We start from the raw sequence: 21,651 nt of genomic DNA, 5'->3' as shown, positions 1-21,651 counted from the left end.
CTTTGTTGGTTGGATTTTATTACTGAAAATAAAAAAATCAATTGCACTTAAATAACAGTAATACAAATTGAAACATACTTTCATTCAATTGATTATATTTTAGCATGGCAAAGTCTTTCTTTGGATAATTGATTCTACTTGAAATGTGTTCTATGATATTTGCTGTTGGCAGCTATATATGAAGATGCAGTTTGTGATTTTCAACTCCACATGGATTGAGTGTCTTTAGCATTTGTACTTGAAGACATCTGGACACTTACCTTGTAGACACTGACAGGAATGTCAGCGATGATATGAAGCAAATCTCCTAAGGCAAGGCTAGCAATCAGGATGTTAGGTCCATTTCTCATGAATTTGTTTTTGTAAATGATCCTCAGTAAGGTTGAGTTACCAATTGTACCCACTACAAAGATCAGACAGGACATCACTGTGTTTATGTACTTGAACGTTTCCATGATTTCAGTCTGCTTGGGGCACATTGGAGAAGGTGGCGCTCTGGGTCCTTTGGGTTTCAAACTTTTCAGATCAGTTGTATTATGTTGGGGCATGGAAGAGTTAGACACAGTGGTGCTGCCATCTCTAGCCCCTGCTGACCTCAGCGGTGCTGTTGCAGTTCCCAGGGATGGGGTGTTTCCATTGGAGACTGGTCTTAAGTGGGGTTTGCTGTCATCTCCAAGCACAAGAGCAGTACAAAATATAAAGATCATTGGAGCAAGGTGTGTGCTCAGTCTCTCCATCATGGCAAGTCCTCTTTGGAACAAGTAAATTTTGACAAAAACCAAACCTGAGATAATTCCACTTTTTTTTTTTTTTTTTGCCTCTATCCAGACTGTGCCTAAACAAAGACAGAGAATCAAAATAGAAGGGGATAAAATTGTAATGCCTGCTTCAGAGTAATAGAAATTATATAATTTTAAGGAAAGAAGAGTAGAAGAATGACCTAGAGGTCATAGTATCAGACTGACAATCAGGAAAGTCCAGTTCAAACCCTTCCGCTCTGCCTTGTTATCTTGGACAAGTCACATAGGAGGTCCTTTTATTAAGATAAAAAGTAGTTTAGCATGCCCTTATGTGGGTTTTTCCCACTTGCTATGGCCATTTCTACTGCAGCTGTAAAAATGTCCTTTTTTTCTATTTTTAGTTTTAATGGTCATGTGCTAATGTTTTTATTAGTACACAGCCATTAAAAAAAAAATAGTGTGTGTGCTCTTACTGCCATCCTTTTTGTAGGCAGTAAGGGCTTGATTTTATAAATGACATCTAGCTCCTAGGCGCCATTGAGCATCATTGTCAATCATCCACTAAGCACCATTTATAGACTTGCACCTAGCATTTTTAGGCATCAGTAGGCATTAAAACCTTAGGTACACTGGCATTTAGGCCAGGGTTTTCTTGGCCTAAATGAGTGCACCTAAGGTAGGTGCCTACCAGTGCCTAAAGTGAAACCACACTACTTGCTGGTAGGTGTCTTAGTGTAGACGTCTACCTCGAAGTGGTAGGTGCCTTCTGAGTTAGGTGTCTACCAGCTAATTAATTTTTTTAAATGTTTTATTAATTGGCTTTTAATGGCACTTTCAATTATCAGCACTGATTAAGTCAATTAAAAAAAAACCTTAAGATCCCCTTTCACTAAGCTGCAGTAGAGGTTTCTACCACAATCCAGAGCACTACAAGTTCTGACGTTGCACTAACACTCACAGGGATTCTATGAGTGTCAGAGCAGTGTCGGAGTGGACTGCGGTAGAAACCTCTATCGTGGCTTAGTATAAGCAGGGGAGGTTAGGCACCCAGATTGACCAGGCACACCATTCTAGGCGCCTAATGTCCAACACCATTTAAAGAATCTGGGACTAAGGACTCATGTGCTATACCAGTGCTAACCAGTTAGCACATGGTAATGTAGCTGCGCCAATGGATTCAGTGGTGTAGCAAGGGTAGGAGGTGCCCTGGGTAGTGGCACCCCTTATACCCTCCTCTCCACCCTACCTCGATCTTTCCATGCCCCCCACATCATACTAACGCCCTCCCTTCCCCATACCTCTTTAAATCTTCGCCAGTCTGAGCAGCTTCTCTGGCCTGCTGCTCATGCTGGAGTTGACTTTTCCTCTGATGTCACGTCCTAGCCCACAATCCAGAAGTGATTTCAGAGGGGAGCCAGGGTGGTGCAAGCAGTAGACCGTACTTACTTGCACTGGAAAAGATTTAAAGAAGAACAAGGGGGGGGGAAGGGAGGGCGTGAGCATGGCATTGAGGGGTGGAGGGGTGCCAGTGCCTCCCCCCAAAATGACACTTGGGGCGGTCTGCCCCCAACCCCTTATGATGCCACTGAACGGATTAGTAGAAGAACACCCATTATCTACTTCCAGATACACCCCCTGAAATAAATTGTAAATATTTTTTAGTGTGAGGTAAGCACATGTATATTTGGCAGTTACCACCAGGGCCAGATTAACCAATAGGCCTATGAGGCACGTGCCTAGGGCTCGACATTGTCAGGGGGGCCCCAGGGCTGGCATTATAGGGAGCAAACAGGGCAGCTGCCCTGGGTCCCACAGATCTAGGGGGCCCCGTGGTCCAAGTGCTTTATTGAAAAGCTAAATTTTCCTTTTCAGAAGGGCCCAACATGGCAGCCATTCTCACAAACTGCCAGCAGCTGCCCCAAAGCTTTCCCTCTCTGCAGCGATCTGCCCTGTAGGAAACAGGAAGTTGCGGCAGAGAGAAAACTTCAGAGCAGCTGCCAGCAGCTAGTGAGAAATGCTGCCATGTCGGACCATCCTGAAAACGAACCTCCCGGACGACACTGCCCTCAAGTCTCGTGGCCGCCACGACTACACTGTCTACTGCCGATGCATCAGCTGATTCACGTGCCTCAAGTCATGCGGCCGCCATGCTTTAATACGCTGTGCTTCCCACTTTCTCTGCCTTCACCGCTCATGGTCACCTGCACCCTCCGGACTGCTTTCACGGCTTGGGTCCGCCTCGTCCTCCCGGCTGCCTGCACCCTGGTCCTCCCGGCTGCCTGCACTTAAGGTAACTTGATTGTTTCTATCAAGTATTTCCTTTGTGAACAGTTTTGGTTGATTTATAGTTTTATTATCCTTATGTAAAAAATTAGAAAAACTAGCTTGAATAACAACAAAACAATTTTAACAGCATTTCCCTGGTTGTATGTGGCTCTGGTTTGTTTTTGCCCCCCTGCCTTTATTAGTTTTATTGATATGTATTTTCTATTTAATGTGTTTTACATACCATGTTACCCCGAAAATAAGACAGTGTCTTATATTTACTTGGGGCCCAAAAAGGCATTAGGTCTTATTTTCGGGGTATGCACATGACTATCTCTCCCTTCCTCTCCTTCACCCTAATTCTTCTTCTTTTCTTTCTCTCCCCCACATGTGCAGCATCTTTCCTCCCCTCCCTCCCATCCCTTGTGCAGCAGAACATTTGAGCACCCTCCGACCCCCCACTGCGCAGCCGAACCCCCACTGACCCTCCATTCTTCCCTCCCCGCTGACCACGAACGAGCCCTACCTTCATGCGAAGCAGCGTTGGGCCGACAGCACTCTGAACAGGCTGCTTGGCCTTGACCGTCGGGGATTTCACTCAGTAATGCGGCAGAGTGAAATCTCCGATGGACAAGGCCAAGCAGCCTGTTTAGAGTGCTGCTGGCCCGACACTGCTTCGCATGAAGATAGAGCTCCCTTCATACTGGGTGAGGGTGTATGAAAGACATGGTTTTCTGTTAGCATTGACTAGCCTTATTTGGCGAAATGCATTAGGCATGGTTCTTGGGAGCACCTTGAATAAACCTGATTTGACTTTCCTTATTGTCTGTCGATCTTCTTTTGTTTCATGTTGGATTATTTGGACTGCTTGCCTTGTTGTTTCGTTACAAATTAACATACATGGAGTGGAACGTACTAGAGGAGTTATAGATTTGGTTGTTTATACATATGGGTTACAGTTGGTTGATGTAGAGTGAGGCAGTTGAGAGGCGTTGTAAACTTGGTTATTAATATAGACTTATATTTCAGATAGTATTACTGTTTTACAATATATTTGAACACTTTTATATATGTATGGAAAGAGTTCAGAGTTAAAGTCCTGGGTAAGTAGGTGGGAAGGGAAGGAAGGGGGATTTGTTCAGAGATGTTTGGGGTTGCATAGAAGAAAAACTGTCCACTGGTATGCTAATCTTTGTTTTGAATTAAAAAAAAAAAAGAAAGAAATACAGGTGGAAATAAAGAAGTAAATAAGAAAACAGATAAATGGGGTGGGGTACGGGCGGGGCCGGGCCGGGGGGGGGGGCCTAGTGTACTTGTGTGCCTAGGGGCCCTCGAAGAATTAATCCTGCCCTGGTTACCACAGAACTTTTAAGGGTGTCCCATGGTATACCATTTTAAATTGCATTAGGCACACATCACCTAATGCTGCTTAGTAAATAGGCCCTTTTATATCTCTATTGATTTGGTACAAAATCGAATTGGAAGCCCTCTAGGGAAAGGGAAATACCTTGTATATCTGAATTACCTTGAGCTACAACTGAAAAAGGTATGAGCTAAATTCAAAATATAACTTATCTCAAAATGTTTGCATCACAGTGCAATATATCAGGAGAGAATAAATAGAAATTGTATTAAAAAATTATGCAAACACCTACATTTGAGCTAATTAACCCCTCATTTACAAAACTGTAATAGCATTTTATAGCACAGGCCGGCACGCTGAATGCTCTGCGCGGCTCCCGGCGCTGACCTGTGCTAAAAACCACTATTGCAATTTTGTAAAAGGGTGTGTGTGTGTTAAGTGTCTGTTATAATTATAAATTATTTTATATTTATAGATTCAGGGCTCCTTTTATGAAACCGCGTTAGCGGCTTTATTGCACGCACCTTTTTAGCGTGCGCTACCCCCCACCCCGCGCTAGCCGAAAAACTACCACCAGCTCAAGAGGAGGCGGTAGCGGCTAGCGCGGCCAGAAAATTAGTGCACGGTATTACTTGTATTAAACCGCTAATGCGGCTTCATAAAAGGAGCCCTCAGAGCCTTTCCTTGCAAAATACATGTGATTTTTATTTTTAACATTTTTATTATTTTATTAACTACAATAGTGTAATACATTTGGTTGAAAATAGCAAAATATTACAGAGAATACACTATTTCAAACTAATATTATAGAATCATAACCATACCCAACCCCCTTCCATCAATTATTAATATTAACAATACTAAACATCTTTAATGTGATTTTAAAATTAAAAAGTAATATATCTGAGACCAATATTGTGTGGTGAATTTTCTGCTTATCCAGAGATCTTTCTATAATAGATTCATTCATTGAATGGAAACAAAGTGCAGCCCATGTTCACATCTTAGAAAATCCTGCTGCTGGGCTGCAGATCATGGGGTGCTGAAAAGTTCCCAGCCCAACCGATAAGAGAATGACATAGATATGGGTCAATCAATAATCTGAAACAGTCAAAAAAAACAAAGCCGCGTTAGTGATTTTAGCGCATGCACCTTTTTAGCGCGGGCTGAAAAACTACTGCCTGCTTAAGAGGAGGTGGTAGCGGCTAGCGCGGCCGGAAAATTAGCACGCGCTATTACGCGCGTTAAACCGCTAACGCGGCGTCGTAAAAGGAGCCCAAAATTTTGTTTCTGCAAATTGGCACGTAACAAAATAAGTTAACATTCTTTTCAGCGACAGTGGCAAAATAATGCTCAGAATTTAGGAAGATGGTCGGTTGGGCTGAGAACTTTTCAGCACCCCCCTCATACTATCCTCGTCTTCTTTTTTTCCATTTGTATTTGCAACCAATTTCAATAGTTTGGTTCTGCCCAAGATTAACCCTGCATACTTTTGTCCTCCTGAAGACACCATACAAAATGTTAATACAACTAAAGTCTACAATCCCTATACAGTATATCTGTTGAGGAGGAAAGTAAATCACCTTGGAACTACGCAATCATTATCACATGTCAAAATAAAACCCAATAAAAATGAAAACTGTTCAAACCTAACAGCTTCCATAGCATCTATATAAGATTGCTGTAAACTCGTGAATGTCCATAACTAAAGGAAAGGATTTGGGACTCAATTCGATTTTAGTCACATTAAGAGGCGTGGCTATCAAAAAGAGTTACAGTTAAGATGTTATTTTATCACTAATTCATACTATTTTAGGACAAGTCCTAGTGTAGGCAATGAGACCTAGTTATTAATAATAGTATAATAACATGTATTAACAATAGCTCACAATGACAACGTCCTCCTTAAAAGAAGTTACAGGATACCTGGTTGACCATCTACACTTGTCACGATAAAATTTGGAGCTTCTTAAACTGTACTTCTCAAGAGATTTTAGACACCGGCCCAGTATAACATATTGTACAATTTTCCTCCTAACTACCATGAAAGAAGACAGATGAAAAATAATTATATCTGTATTTGAAACATATCCCACTTCCAATTTTCTAAACATTATATAATAACTAGTAGAAGTAGTGATATGGATAAATCCACTATACCAACATTTAACATACAATTTCTTCACAGTGTCTATATTCTACAGTTATATTTTATTCATTATTTAAAAGAATTTATGATCCACTCATCACCACAACTGAGTGGCTTGCAACCTATATATGCAATAAAATCATAAATTCTTCTTCTGACTGATTTTTTTAAAAATTACATTGCTTTATCTAGTAAAACTAGCAGAATGCTTTACTCTCTAAATACATTAATGTATAAAACTATTTACCTTAGGAATTGCTCCCTCTAAAGCATATATTCTCAGGCACTCCTGGTAAAACACAAGTGACCAAAGCACTGCTGACTGCTAGCAAGTGACCCTGGAAATGTGCTGAAGTACTCCAGCAGGAATTGCCTCTTTCTGAATGAGTCAGAGGATGTGAGTGAGGAACCAGCCAGACCTTGCTTGTGCAAGGAAGCGTTTGAATCCCTTGGCTTAGTGACATATTTCTCCATCAGTCGCCCACAAACTCCGCCTGCTCTCTCCTGCAGAATCGCCTTATTTCATCTCTTTTGGCCTATCTTTAAGCTGCCTGCCCCGCAGCATCAGCTGAACCTGGAGAGGCTGATCAAAAGCTACAGCTTGAAGGGGTTTTTGGAAAAGTCTGACTTCCCCTTTCTGAAATATTTGTTGAACTTTTCAGATGAGAGCGGCATGCCAGATTTTATCGTTTCTTTTTTAAGTTCAAAAGTTTTTCTTGATTTTAGCATATAAAAGTACAATAAATGTTAAAAAGGCAAGATACATACAAGCTGTATCAATGCAAGGAGTCACAAAATATTAGTATTTGCGGGATGTTTTCCCTGCTTGGGGAGTGTTAGCATGACCGCAGCCCTATTTTGCTGTTCCTACATGGAGTTGACACCGGAGATTTTATCATTTCTGACCAAAATCTGGATCCAGATGACCTTATTATACATTTGTAAATGTTATGAGATTGTCAATTGGTTAGCATATACACCGTGGGTGTTTCAAAATAGGTGTACCAGGGACTGGGACTCGTATACTACTGCCTTTTTGTAGTTTTTACAGCCACAGTCAAAGTGGTTCACATGCAAGTACTTCAAGCATTTTCCCTGTTTGTCCTGGTGGGCTTACAATCTATCTAATTTATTTATTTAAAAATTTATATACCGTATATTACCTATACGGTTTACATAGCTACAGTCATAAATAATGGACAGCACATACAAATTAAATGGTTACAAAAAACTTTGCTATAAGATTCAAATCATCAATCTAATAAAAAAACAGCAGGCACTTATATTACATAAAGGGCTCCTTTTACTAAGGTGCGCTAGCGTTTTTAGCGCGCGCGCAAACCACGCGCTAAATGAAAAATACTAACACAAGCTTTATGGAGGCGTTAGCGTTTAGCGCACGTGGCATTGTAGCGCGTGCTAAAACCGCTAGTACAGCTTAGTAAAAGGAGCCCAAAGTCTCAACATAAGAAGGCATTTGCGAACAATTGCATCCTCAACATTTTCTTAAAACCCAATCGAACAGAGCATAATCGCAGAACTCCTGGCAAAGCATTTCAAAGCTTTCCACCCCTCCCACCGACAACATAGCCTCACCAATCCTGGAATGAGAAATTGTCATCCTACCACTCAAACATAATTTCATACTGTCTTCCGATCTCAAACTCCATCTGAGCTGATAGATTTTTTTTTTTTTTTTTTTAAATCTGCAGAACAATAGGAGATGCATTGTACAATATCGGATATATTATTGACAAAATTTTAAAGTGCCCTCTTTGTTACATTGGCAGCCAGTGTAGCTGTTTTAGAACCGGTGTTATATGGGTCATTCTAATATACCTGGGGCAGTAGAGGATTGAGTGACTTGCGTAGGAGCACAGGGAGCAGTGCCAAGGTTTGAACCCGCAGCCTCAGGGTGCTGAGCAGTGGCATAGTAAGGGGGGTGGTGGTCCGCTCTGGGTGCCATGTTGGTGGGGGTGCCAGCATCCCTCCTCCCACTCCTCTCCTCACCACGTGCGCGCTGCCTTCCCTTCTCCGTACCTCTAGCTGTTTCCCGCCGTGAGCAATAACTTTAACATGCTCCTCGTGATCGTGTCGATTCTCCCAGTGATGTCACTTCCGGGTGCCACGCATAGGAAGTGACATCCGCGGGAGAAACAACGGGGTTGTGAGGAGCACGTTGAAGTTCTCGTTGCTCAGAGCAGTAAACAACTAGGGGAATGTGGGAAGGGAAGGGGTTGGGTGTGCGGCAGGGGGATTGGGGAAGGAGGGGGAGTAGGTGAGGGCAGGGTAGGGATGCCACTGCCCCAGGTGCCTCTCACCCTCGCTAAGCCACTAGTGCAGAGGCTATAATTCTAACCACTTTACTACAATCTCTTCCAATCAAGTGTTGTACGCCAATTCTATAACTACATCTGTGCACCAAGGTGTTATAGAATACTAGTGTAAGTTGGCATTGATGTACCTGTTAGGCACAAAACTAGCAGATTCTATAAAACTGTAATGAAAAAGAACCAAAAAATATTGCTAGAAATAACTGGCAAAAAATAATGATTGTCTGAGGAGAATAATCCAAGGAAAAGGTTAATAAACAATCAAGTACCATATGAGAGTGTGGCACAGTGGTAAAAGCTACAGCCTCAGCACCATGAAGTTGTGGGTTCAAACCCACGCTTCTCCGTATGACCCTGGGCAAGTCACTTAATCCTCCCCCCCATTGCCCCAGGTACATTAGATAGATTGTGAGCCCGCAGGGACAGACAGGGAAAAATGCTCGAGTACCTGAATAAATTCATGCAAACCATTCTGAGCTCCCCTGGGAGAAAGATATATAGAAATAAATAAATAATTTTTTGAGAGAAATCAATAATGGGAGCCAACCCGCATACCAGTGAATGCTCCCTTAATGGTATCTTAAATTAAGAGCTCATAACTGTAGCACCTTATGTACATGGTGCTCAAAGTCTCTACAATGTTATTTTGTAGCAAAATTATTTTATTTTTTTAGTTATTTATATCTCCGGATTAATCCACTCTTATATCACACTCAAAAAACAATCCATAATACCGGCCCAAGATCTGGTACAAAACATAAATGACATAAGACCAAAAAAAGTGAAACAACAGACATTCAAAAAATTAAACTTGCCAAAGATATGGGAAATGCCAACTTAGCTGTGAGTGTCTGACAGAGCCCTGTTTTGGTCTTTCTTCAGGGGCAGGAACAATTTCACAGTTTGTTTCAGCTTAACATAATGACGTCCACTGAGCCCCGAATGATCTGGCATCCTGCACTGAACCGCGTGCATCTTAAATGCGTTTTGACATCATCAGTGAAAGAACTTTCTTGAATCAAACAAGAATAAACTGATTATTTATTTATTTATAAAGCTTAATCGGTGCCAATAACAAGCAATTATGTGCTAATTATTTTTGCACTCATATGTATGACCTGCATAACTATGTGCACAGTTATAGAACTGACCTTCAAAACTTCCAATCTGTAAAATTTGTGGCTCTTATATAAGTTTTAAGGTACTGTATATTAAAATTTGATTAACTGCCCTCCGACAGAAACAGCAATAAAAAGCAATACAAAGTTTGAGGTAAGAAATGAATAAAAACAAACACCCATAAAAAACAAATTCAAGAACCAAAAAAGAATAGAACATATGGATATCTAATCCATTATTCCCTAATTCTATAACTTGTACACCCATTTTTATGATTAATACATAAATACAGTTGTGTGTGTAACTTATAGAAATTGGCAGTTACAGGTATAACTTAATTTAATATTAATCAATGTTAAGCAGCAATTGGTTATAATTGCTCTTAATTAGTGCTAACTGACACTAATTAGTAGCTACAATGTAACTGTCATTAGTAGATAAGTGTCATCAGTAGGTATTGTGTGCAAAATCCGAGACAGCACATTTGATAGTGTGTCTAAGTCTGACTTTGGACATTTCCCGCAAGACATTCAAAAGTCAGGGTGGGGAAATGTCCATTTTCAAAACCATTAGACATCCAAATTAATTTTTTTTTTTTGAAAATGACCTAGGATGTCCCCTAGGATCTGCAGCTGTCATAGAGGCTGATACTTATTGTTTCTTTCACACCTGGGGGGGAGGGGTAGGAAAGGATCAGTGACCATTGGGGGAGTGTGTGGGGCTTTGCATTCATCCCTCTAGTGGTCATCTGGTAAGTTTGAATAACATTTTGGCACTTACAGTAGATGCTTTGAAAACGGGTCTAACCCTGCACATCTAAATGGACATCTTGAAAAAAATGTTTGATTATTCTTGCAAGATGTGCAAGTGCTAAGCCCACCCAAATCCCACCCAAAACATGCCTCTTACATGCCCCCTTAATATTTAGATGTTCTGGAGCAGTGGTCTCAAACTCAAACCCTTTGCAGGGCCACATTTTGGATTTGTAGGTACTTGGAGGGCCGCAGAAAAAAATAGTTAATGTCTTATTAAGGAAATTACAATTTTGCATGAGGTAAAACTCTTTATAGTTTATAAATCTTCCCCCCACCCCCAAAGACCTGCATGTTCCCCTCCTTCTTTGCAGCATCCTCTAGCTTCCCCCCTAGCCTCCTGGTCTTAGTTTCAGCTAATTACCATAGCCTGCAGAGAGGATCGCCAGTGCTGTAGCGCTCCTTGCAGGCTGCCATCGGCCTATGCAGCACGTTCCCTCTGCTACGGTCCCGCCCCTCCTCTGACATCAGGGGCAGGATCACGGCAAAGGGAGTGTGCTGCTGAGGACGACAGCAGCCTGCAAGGAGCGCTATAGCACAGGCAATCCTCTCTGCAGGCTGCAGTAATTATCTGAAGGTAAGAGCGGGAGGCCAGGGCGGAAGCCATAGGATGCTGCAAAGAGTGGACAGCACTAGTACAGACTGCGGGCCGCAAAATAGTACCTGGCGGGCCGCATGTGGTCCCCGGGTCGCGAGTTTGAGACCACTGTTCTGGAGGGTGAAAACCCTGCAAGACTTCTTACAACAGTTTTGAAAATAGACAATTGGACGTTTTGGCGATTTAAAAGTCCAAGTGCTGATTTATGTATTTTGGATGTCTTCATTTTTTGAAAATGAATCCCATAGCATGCAATTGCAAGTGGGCATGGAAGCTTAGGGACATCCCTAGCACTTAAACATGCGGGCTATGGAGTTCTAGGAATTACATCCCTAACTTGCCTAGCAGAGGCAAGGAAACTATGGAAAGGCATATTCAAAGTGTTTTTGAACTTTAGATACTTAACCTTAGCTCTAATTTCCACTGCCAGTTATTCCGTAAACGTAGTGTTAAATATGGAAATGATGAATGGCAAGTAATATGGCTAAATGATCCTTATTTATGGCTATTCTGAAAAATGTGTACCTGGGTCAGTTCAGGTGATAGTCAACTTTTTCCCATGGAAATTTATTTCTGTGTAAAAAAGAGGTCACCTTAGAAATGACAAATCACTACTCCTTGGAAGTTATGATTTAATTAAGACAGACTGACAAAGACAGAAACAAGAAGCTAAGAGTTATAGCAATGAAATATGAAGGTGAAGAACTCAACCATGTGGATTATAGGTGGGAATTGATTGAGGTAGGGGCAACACAAATGGAGAAAAATTAAAAGCAACGAGGCCTCTTGGGAGGCTGCACGAAACTACCAGTGATGCAGGTGAAACTGTAGAAAAATGCGGTTCCTACCCTCAAGTAAACTCCACCTAGTGTAGTGATTGGAACTTTGTCCCTCAGCCAGTCAATAAGAGATTAGCAGAGGGACGTGTTTATTCGCCTTGACACAGGGAACTCACCCAAGTCCTCTCCCTGTCACTATCACTCTCTGTCACTCTCTCTCTCTCTCTCCCCTCCTCCCCTTTATGACCCCAGAATTCATACACCCTGTCTCTAATTTGTCTCTCCTTGGCCCTGATATTCACTCTCTTTTAATCTCATGTCACTATCTGCAGCACTCACTCAGCTATTTCAATTCAACTTTCAATCAGTTTCTCCTTCCTGTTCCCAGCTCTCATTCAGGCTTTTATTTGTTCTAGTGCCGCTTCTTTTGCCCGACTAAGGGCTCCTTTTACGAAGCCGCGGTAGCAGCTTCGGCGTGCATGACTTTTCATCACGTGCTAATCCCCCGCGCTAGCCAAAAAACTACCGACTGCTCAAGAGCTTACGCGCCATCGTAAAAGGAGCCCTAAATGTTGTGTGGGCAAGTTTCCCAAATAAAATTTAGGTGGAGAATGTATGAAAAACAATTCAGATCTTATATTTGAAAGGACAACTTCAAAAGCGTGTTCTCTTTATATTAATTGGCTCATTAAATAGGAGCCTAACCTGCCACATTCTTTCCCTGGTTCTTATCTTTTTTCACTTTGTCCTATAACAGTGCATGATGAAAACTGTCAAATGCGGCTGATTGACTGAGATCCAGATGCCACCTAATCTAAATGCAGATGACTATCCAACAGGGAAAGTAAACCAGACAGAAATGGAAGCAAACCAACCCCAATGCCCCTCCCTCATTCTCCCCCTCCACAAAAGCACAGAAACAGCAAGAAAGGGAAAGGATTATGCTGTTTTGTTTTATTTTTATTATTATGTTTAAATCATTTTTATTGAGGAACCGAAAGCAATCAAAACTAACACAGATATCTATAGTTCAGTGAAAAGTATATCAAAAACAGCAAAGAGCAAGCTCAAACAATTTTCAATTTCAACCTCCCACCCAAACCACCCCCTCCCACCCACTCAACCACCTAACTAAAGTCAAGGGAGCAAAGGAAAATAAAGAGAAAGAAAGAAAAGAGAGGACAAGAGAAGTAACATAAACAAGAGATATACAGCTATGCCCACCACCCACTATTATGTCTTGTGCTGACCCTTTATGAGATATCCTGGAAGCTTCGGGCTATGGCAGCTCAATGCTTCCGAATGTAAAATAAAAGCTGGAGTAATTTTACTTGCAATTCTGCAATTCTACTTTTACATAGTAATGAGCTGTTTTACATAGATTTGCATGTTGTGCATCTCAGTACTATGTAATGTGTAGTAACTTAGGCCTTGATTCACTAAGCTTACCAATCATGTCCTGACCAGTTTGCGACCCCGACCCAATTCACTAACCTTCTCCCGATCCGATCTGCACCCGATCCGCACATGCAAATGAGGGGCAATGGCATGCAAAGTAAGAAGGCAGCGATTCACTAAAGAGAAGAAGGAACACCAACTGGGCTGGCTGATCATAAAAGAAGCAACTGTTGAGGACCAATCGCTCACGTCCGTTCCGACTGTCCTGCTCTCTGCTGCCCTCAAATCCCAGGCCTGCAACCCTGAAATAAAATTTCTCCCTTGTGCAAAAGTGCCCTGCTCCCTGATCTCTGCTGCCCTGTTGCTCTACTCTCTGCCGCCCTTCAAGCCTGTGATTTTAACCCGTGGGTTAAAAGCGTGTTCTAATCTGGCTGCAGCATGTTCTGTTCCATATCTGGCTGCCAATCCACCCCCCCCCCCCTTTTATTTTTACCTCACTTGTGCGGTCTGCGCATGCGTCCGAATCATTCTGCAGTGCTCTGTGGGGTCGCTGTGGGGCATGCCTCCGATCGCATTAATTTGCATGAAGATGCGTTATGAATCGGTCGCCCGAGAAGACTCGGTCATGGACCGCCCACGGATCATCCAACAAGGTGAGATTTAGTGAATCTAGCCCTTATTTAATGGTATTTTAAAGCACCACACCCTGCATTAGAGCTCTTTAACATTCTTTAAGGGGCAAATAACCTGACTTTGGACTAGATTCACAAACCTGCCCAATCGGGCCCGATCTGGGCAGGTCCGACGAATTCTACAAAGAAAAATATGCAGATGTTGGCGATCGGAGGAACGCCCCCCATCTGCCTGCCCGGATCGCTCGATAGCAATCCCAGCACATGCGCAGACCATCTGTAAATGGTCTGCACATACGCTGGACCTCTGGGCCCAGCATAGATTTTTTTTTTTCTTCTAGAAAGCTCTCTGATTCAGGAACTGGGAATGTGGACGCACGCCGACTCTCCTGCTCTCCCCTTCCAATCTTGCCGCCCAGACTCTCCTGCTCTCGGCTGCCTTCCCTGCAGTGCGAGCCCGTGGGTTTAAAGCGGGACTGCACTGCAGGAAAGGTGGCAGAGAGAGTCACACTTCCTGCCTTCTCTTTAATCTGAACATTTGTGCTGGGCACAGAGGGTTTCATAGAGAGAGAACTTTTGAGCTAAGGTCTAATCTTTCTCTGCACCCTTTTATTTGTTAGAAATCAGCTCAAAAGCAGTTCTCAGGGCAGAGAGAAGAGCAGGGACAGGAGCCGCATGATTTTCCCGGTGCCTGAAACCTCTTCCTACACAGTAAGATTGGGGCAGAGAGCAAGGCAATGGAGTAGGAGAGTTAGCAGAAATCTGTGCGACTGATCCCAAGCAGTTGCTTCTATGCTTGATCGGCCAGCACAATCGGTGTCCCAAATTTGTGTTGTGAATCGCGTTCCTGCCTACTAGGATGCGTTTTTTCTCATTTTCACGGATTTGAAGTGGATCGCTGGAGAGGTTAGTGAATGGGGCCCGAGGGAAATCTGGTCGCAAAGGGATCGCAAACCGATTGGTATACGATTGATTTGCTTTGTGAATCTAGCCCTTGTGACCTAATGTAGCTTGATAAAATCCCAAGTGCTTTATATGCAAAGTTTTGGCTGCACCATACAAAGGGCAAGTCTATAATTTAGATGCCCACAATTATGCAACCCTTGTGCACAAAAATGATCTGTAATAGTAGCATGTAAGTGTGCATGTGTATAAATAACTGTGTAAATACTAGCGGGTAGCATAAATACTATTTTACAAATATCCATTTAACTTAGCTTACATTTGTAGGGGCTATACACAGGAAAGCATATGTGTAGGAGCTATACACAGGAAAGCACCATGCCCCTACCATGCTTCACCTCTATGTATGCCAACTGCATAGCATAGAATTTGCTCAGAATTCCCCCTCTGCACAGAATTCTGCACCCACTATGCAGTTCTTCCATTCTGTTCCTGATCTGACAACTGCCCCTCCCCCATTGGGCCTGGCCTCTCTCCGACCGATCACCCCGTCCATGTGATCTGACATACTTGCGGGCCTCCAAAAGCAGCAGTGGTGGCCGGCTGGCAGAGGCAGCTCTGTAAATAGGCTGCTTGCGGTCAGCCCCATCAGGGCCTGCCCTCTGCTGCATCACTTCCTGTAGATAGATGATGTAGCAAAGGGAAGACCCTGGCGGGGCCATTCACAAGTAGTCTCTTCATAGTGCTGCCTCTGACAGCTAGCCACTGCCACTGCTGGTGCTTTGGGAGTCCCACAGATAGGTTGGATCTGACATGGGGGTCAGTTGGTCAGTTGGACAGAGGCCAGACCTATGTGGGGGTGGGGAGGGAATGGGGCATGACATGGATGTTCGACCTCAGTTTAGGATACTAAATATATGGTAGCGAATGAATATTGCCATCATACATATAGATGTACATTTGGCTTTACTGACAATGGGCTCCTTTTACTAAACCACAAAAGAGATTCTTACCATGGGTCGATGAGGTAATTGCTCCGACACTCATTCAGTTCCTATGAGCGTTGGAGAATTTACCTCACTAGTAGTAAAACCAACTTCCTTGGTTTAATAAAACCCAATGCATATAAATATAGGGCAATGCTTAATATAGTTACATTTTTTAAAAATATTATGGCTAGAATTTTAAAAAGCATTGACTGTAAGGTTTTATTATTGCCCCAGTTATTTCTGTATACTAGTGTTTGTATACCCCATAAGAACACATAGGGCTCCTTTTACAAAGATGCTCTAGCGGTTTTAGCACGTGCTTAGCGCACGCTAAAATGCCGCGCGCTAGCCGCTACCGCCTCCTTTTAAGCAGGTGGTAGTTTTTCAGCTAGCGTGCACTATAGCGTGCACTAATCTTGTGCATGCGCTAAAAACGCTAGCGCACCTTCGTAAAAGGAACCCATTGGCTAATGTTTCATCTATGCATCCCATATGTGTTTTCCCCTACTGGAACAGTATCTATCAGTGACCTGATGATTTGTGACCTGATTTTATTCACTGCCCCACAATGTAAATTGCTGCTCATTACATGGATCTGGGCTCAAGCTGTCTTTCCAGCCATAATTCACAGCTGCTGTTACACTTTTCTCCCCATTATGTCTCTCATTCTCTATCCTTCCTGCATGGTCCCTACTGCATTGATTCTTATCCAAACGACACAGGCTGTGACTCCCTTCTACACCCAGTACAAGCATACACTATACCAGCCAGTAGATATCAGATAGAGCTACGTTCATATGGGAAAAAAATTCAGAAGGAAGCATTTAACTAATCCCAACAGTTGAGTAAACTCCAGTTCATACCACAACAGAAAGGTACAACTGAATGGAATACAGAATAAAACATTTTATGGTTCAACCCTATAGAATAAAACTGAAAATGCAATAGAGGATGGAAGAGAAATAAATATAACAACACAATAACCTTCTTCCTTTAAACAGATCAAACAAATGATTAAGAAAGCAACATCCTAAAAAAAAATAATTGCACAGGCATTGGCAATTATGAAAAATAAAAGGAGAGGAAAAAGCCTCAGAACCAACCTCCACTATCAATTCTCAAGATAGGAGGATTTACAGGTGATAATCTCACAGGCATTAAAAATAACCCTCTCCTTTGTTTAAAAGTCAAATTTAAGCCAATAGACTCTGTGCAATGCTAATCTATAAACTTAGGGCTCCTTTTACGAAGCCACATTAGCGGCTTTAGCGCACACACCTTTTTAGCGTGCGCTAACTCCCCCGGGCTAGCCGAAAAACTACCGCCTGCTCAAGAGGAGGTGGTAGCGGCTAGCGCGGCCGGCAAATTAGCGTGCGCTATTACGCATGTTAAACCGCTAATGCAGCTTTGTAAAAGCAGCCCTTAATCGTGCAAAAATATGTCTGAGCCTGGTTTTACCCTCTTTTTGAGTCTAGACAATAACAGTGAACAACACATTCAAATAGTTTGAATAAGAAAGAGAGGAAAGAGATGGCGCAGGAGATGGGGCAATAGATGGAAGGGCAGGTAGGGTACAATGAGGGATTTTTGAGAAGTGATGTAAGTAACTGGCATGTTTGAAGGCATTGGGAATAATTGAAGTGGAAAGTGAAAGATAGGATATGACAGATAGAAGGGATGAAAGTAGGAGAGATATGTCTGACTCAGTTGTGGGAAAACCAGATGTAACTTGGGCTGTCTGAACCAAATATATTAACTTATAGTATCACTATTCGGGAGCTTATATGTATAGTTATTATTTAGAAGCCCTGATATTTAGATATTCTATATTTGCATATATATTTACGTATCATTTATATCTATTTGGCAAAACTAACTATATATAGCATGTCACAGAATATAAGAATAATTTTTAGGTTAGATATTTGCAATTATTCTCAAAATGAAATCATTGGGTCAATTTTCAGCATAACAAAGTCTGTTTTTTATAAGATTATTCAAAGAGAGAAGAACTATACTGGTGCAGTGGTTAAAGCTACAGCCTCAGCACCCTGAGGTTGTGGGTTCAAACCCACGCTGCTCCTTGTAACCCTGGGCAAGTCACTTAATCCCCCCTTTGCCCCAAGTATGTTAGATAGATTGTGAGCTCTCCGGGACAGAGAGGGAAAACTGCTTGAGTACCTGATTAAAGCATGTAAACCATTCTGAGCTCTCCTGGGAGAACGGTATAGAAAATTGAATAAATAAATAATTGAGTTCAATGATCAGAATCTTAAGGAGAAGGGATACTAGGGGCCTGAGTTTACTAATGGGAGGCGCAATGCTGGTAATCTACCAAGATCTCCATCACTTGGCTATGATGTAAAAGGGGTTCCAATTTCACAATATAACACTTTTCCCCTTATGACAAGTGCATAACTTGAATTAATAATGTAGATATTTCATAGATCCTCAGCTGGCTCCTTCATAATTTTCATGCATCTGTTGTATGAGCCTCTATCGTCATTGGATCTTCCCTTCTTTAATATTTTCTTTTTGTCTATTTAATACTATATATTCATATTCAAATAATATAACATCTGTTTGCCTGTAACTACTACAGAGGTTGAGGTTGAGTGAAAATAGAAGGTTTTTTTTGCCTGACTTGAAGTTTATTGAATAATTGTTTTCCTGTTATTTTCCTTAACTCCTTGGTGACTCCATCAGGATAATCAGCCCTCATATAATGTGTACTTGATAAAGATTTTGTTTTAGTTTGACGTATTTTCCTTGAATTGTTTTTTATTTCATGAAATTGTTATATTTTGTAACAAATGAATAAATTTATTTAAAAAAATAATAATATAACATCTGCATTTGAATCATTTTATGGAGTGCCTCTCCCAACATGTCCATGTTTCAATTATACTTCATCAGGGTCGAGGCTCCTCCAGCATCTATAACTAAAAGGGATATACTTCCATCAAAAACTGCAGTAAAACACACTGCAAGCAAAAAAAGTTATACTCTGAACCATTTCCGGTTACTTGACTCATATTAGCAAACTTATGGCAATCAAATATATTTTCATTTAGACTGGAATAATTCTGTTTTGCTCATTTTGCTTCTCTTAGAGTATAAGATTCTTCTGTGGGATCCAAGTAAGCTCTACTAATATATTTAACAGTGGAACAAATACACCCTCTATTAAATGCTTTCTTGGGAGAAGGAAACATAAATAAATAAAAGCTTTTAAAATCTTTCAGTAAAGGTAAGGCATTGGATCCCTTATATTAGATTAATGACCTTTTTATTGGTTCCCCCCTCCCCCCCACACACATTTAGATATAACTTTTGCAGGTGATTTATCATAACTGAACTTCATACTACAAACATTGTCTAACAAGGGCCTTATTCAGAGGGACGAATGACATCTTTATTCCTTACTTCTATCTCTGGTTAGCAAACATTAACATATTGCTGCCGCTTGACTATAGGTTTCTTGCCAAGGTCATCATCAACTTATGCTCTATGAGTATGTTGAATTCCTTTTTCTGCTTTTTGTTAACTAATACATTCCATTGAAACTATCTTCTATCTGCTGCATAATAACTTACATATATTTTTTTTTAACTCTTTATTTCAAGATTTTACAATTACTATAAATACTATGAGAGTGTTAGAAAACTTATTATGAGACTTTCATACTTGCAACAATTTCGTTAAGCCCTGAAAACTCTGCTGTTCACACAATATTTAAACAGCTTAACTATAGTATCAACGAAATGATAATAATACTTCTTTCATGCTCTTCTTATGTACTCTAGTCTTAATTACATGTGAACCGAGTCGAGCTCTGTTGGGAGATGACCCGGTATATAAATCGAAAACTAGATTAGATTAGATAACTAAGGACAGAAATATCTTAGTACTTAAAAATCCCTTTATTTTTTCCAGTCTCAATAAGAATATTTTTGAATTTTTTTTTAATGCATCTAATATCACATGACTTGCGCTGCTGACCTTTGGTCACTGAATCCCAGCTTGAGCAATGTTCACTTAAATAATGTTCAAAATCCATCAAGAATGTGGATGGAAAATATTTTTTGGTTCAGTTCATTTTCAGATCACTCACGCTCAATGGCATTTTATTTTATCTGGTTCTATTAAAGTCAATGGGAAAGAAATTTCATAGTCAAACAATGGAGGGTTTTAATGAGGCAACTGTATTCCAATACATCAAAAGTGGGATAAAGACCCCAAGCCACCATAATAGTAGAAAAGCAGCACTTGAGCACTAAAAGCAGAATGATGGCCCAAGAGACAGTAAGAGTGATACAGTAGCACCAACATTGTCAAGAAGATACCGAAACCTCTTGGTGTGGGACAAAGAAGCACTCACTTTGGCAGAAAGACTTTAAGATACCAAATGAAAGATAAAGCAACGCTACCATATGAGGAGCTGCTGAAAAGTTCTCAGCCCAATCAACAAAGTTGGGGCAGTCTTCTTCGAGGGCTATACACGTGGAAGGGCATAATCAAAAGAAAAATCCAAGTCTGATTTGGGTGTAGGGCGCTAGTTGCCCAAAGTTGGCAATGGTAAAATGTCCATTCTCAAAGTATGTCGGAAATATTTTTTTCCCAAAAATCATCTACTTCTACTTCCATCCATTTGATTGTCCAGACCGCCAATATGTCTGTCATTATACCACATTCTATTTAAAAAATTGTCCAAGTCCCAAACACCTAGAACAAGACCTTTTGGACATGGGAAGGGCCAGACATGGCAACACAGCAATGGAGCACCTTACAAGGCACTGCTGTGTACGTCACAAAAAGTGTGCCAGATAAACATCTCACCAGAACTCCCCTGCAGGTCATGGTGAGCCCCCCCAAAGCACTCCCAAAACCTACTATACCCACCTGTCAACAACCCCAATAGCCCTTATGGCTGCAGACGCCACTTACATGGCAGTACAGTAGGGTTTTGGTGGGTACACATTTTCCACCATGAAGGCAGTGGTTAGACTTATGGGCCTAGATCCCACCCCCCAGACTACTTAAGCCACTTCTGTGCAGCTCTACTAGGTTTTCCTATGCCAAGTGCTGATGTTTCAGAGGCAGGTATGTACATTTTTATTCTGAAATTTGTGGGGGTTGCGACGGGATCAGCAAGCACATGGGGTGTGTGTGTCGGTTTTTACTTTGTCTCTGCAGTGGTTAATTGGACACTTTGGATACCTTTTGAGCACTTATACCTGGTTATAGATCACCTAAGTCACAACATATAAGTTCTGTCTAGGCAGCTTCGTCAAACTTTCGATTATCCCTGTAGTACAACTAAGTCTAGGTTGGCCCACGTCCCGTCCACATCCTGCCCTAACCACTCCTCCAAAAACGCCCCTATTAGCTCTGGGCACACAGCGGGATTCAGAGGCCTAAAAAATCTCGATACATCTAAAAACCCTTTTTGATTATCGCCATTTGGACTACCTGTCTTTTAGATTGTCCAAGTGCCCACTTGGGTGGGTTTTTAGACGTATTTTTGTTTTGATTATGAGCCCTCTTAGTTCAGCAATTTCCCACATTTTC

The 21,651-nt window shown here is 41.6% G+C and overlaps 1 protein-coding gene across 1 annotated transcript in view; it reads right to left on the bottom strand.

Annotated features, from left to right (window-relative positions):
- The window catches only part of EDNRB (endothelin receptor type B), an 80,686-nt gene extending 73,771 nt beyond the window's left edge, over positions 1–6,915 (bottom strand). Inside the window, exons 1-2 of the mRNA XM_033949416.1 lie at positions 6,765–6,915; positions 261–835 (exon numbers count right to left, since the gene is read on the bottom strand). Of these exons, the coding sequence (XP_033805307.1) occupies positions 261–740 (480 nt within the window). The 5' untranslated portion in view covers positions 741–835; positions 6,765–6,915. The remainder of the gene's footprint in view (positions 1–260; positions 836–6,764) is intronic.
- Between the last annotated feature and the right edge of the window lie 14,736 nt (positions 6,916–21,651).

This window comes from Geotrypetes seraphini, chromosome 6 (assembly GCF_902459505.1).
Source record: "Geotrypetes seraphini chromosome 6, aGeoSer1.1, whole genome shotgun sequence".
In the NCBI taxonomy this organism is placed as follows: domain Eukaryota; kingdom Metazoa; phylum Chordata; class Amphibia; order Gymnophiona; family Dermophiidae; genus Geotrypetes; species Geotrypetes seraphini.
This window is presented reverse-complemented; position numbering and strand designations above follow the sequence as displayed.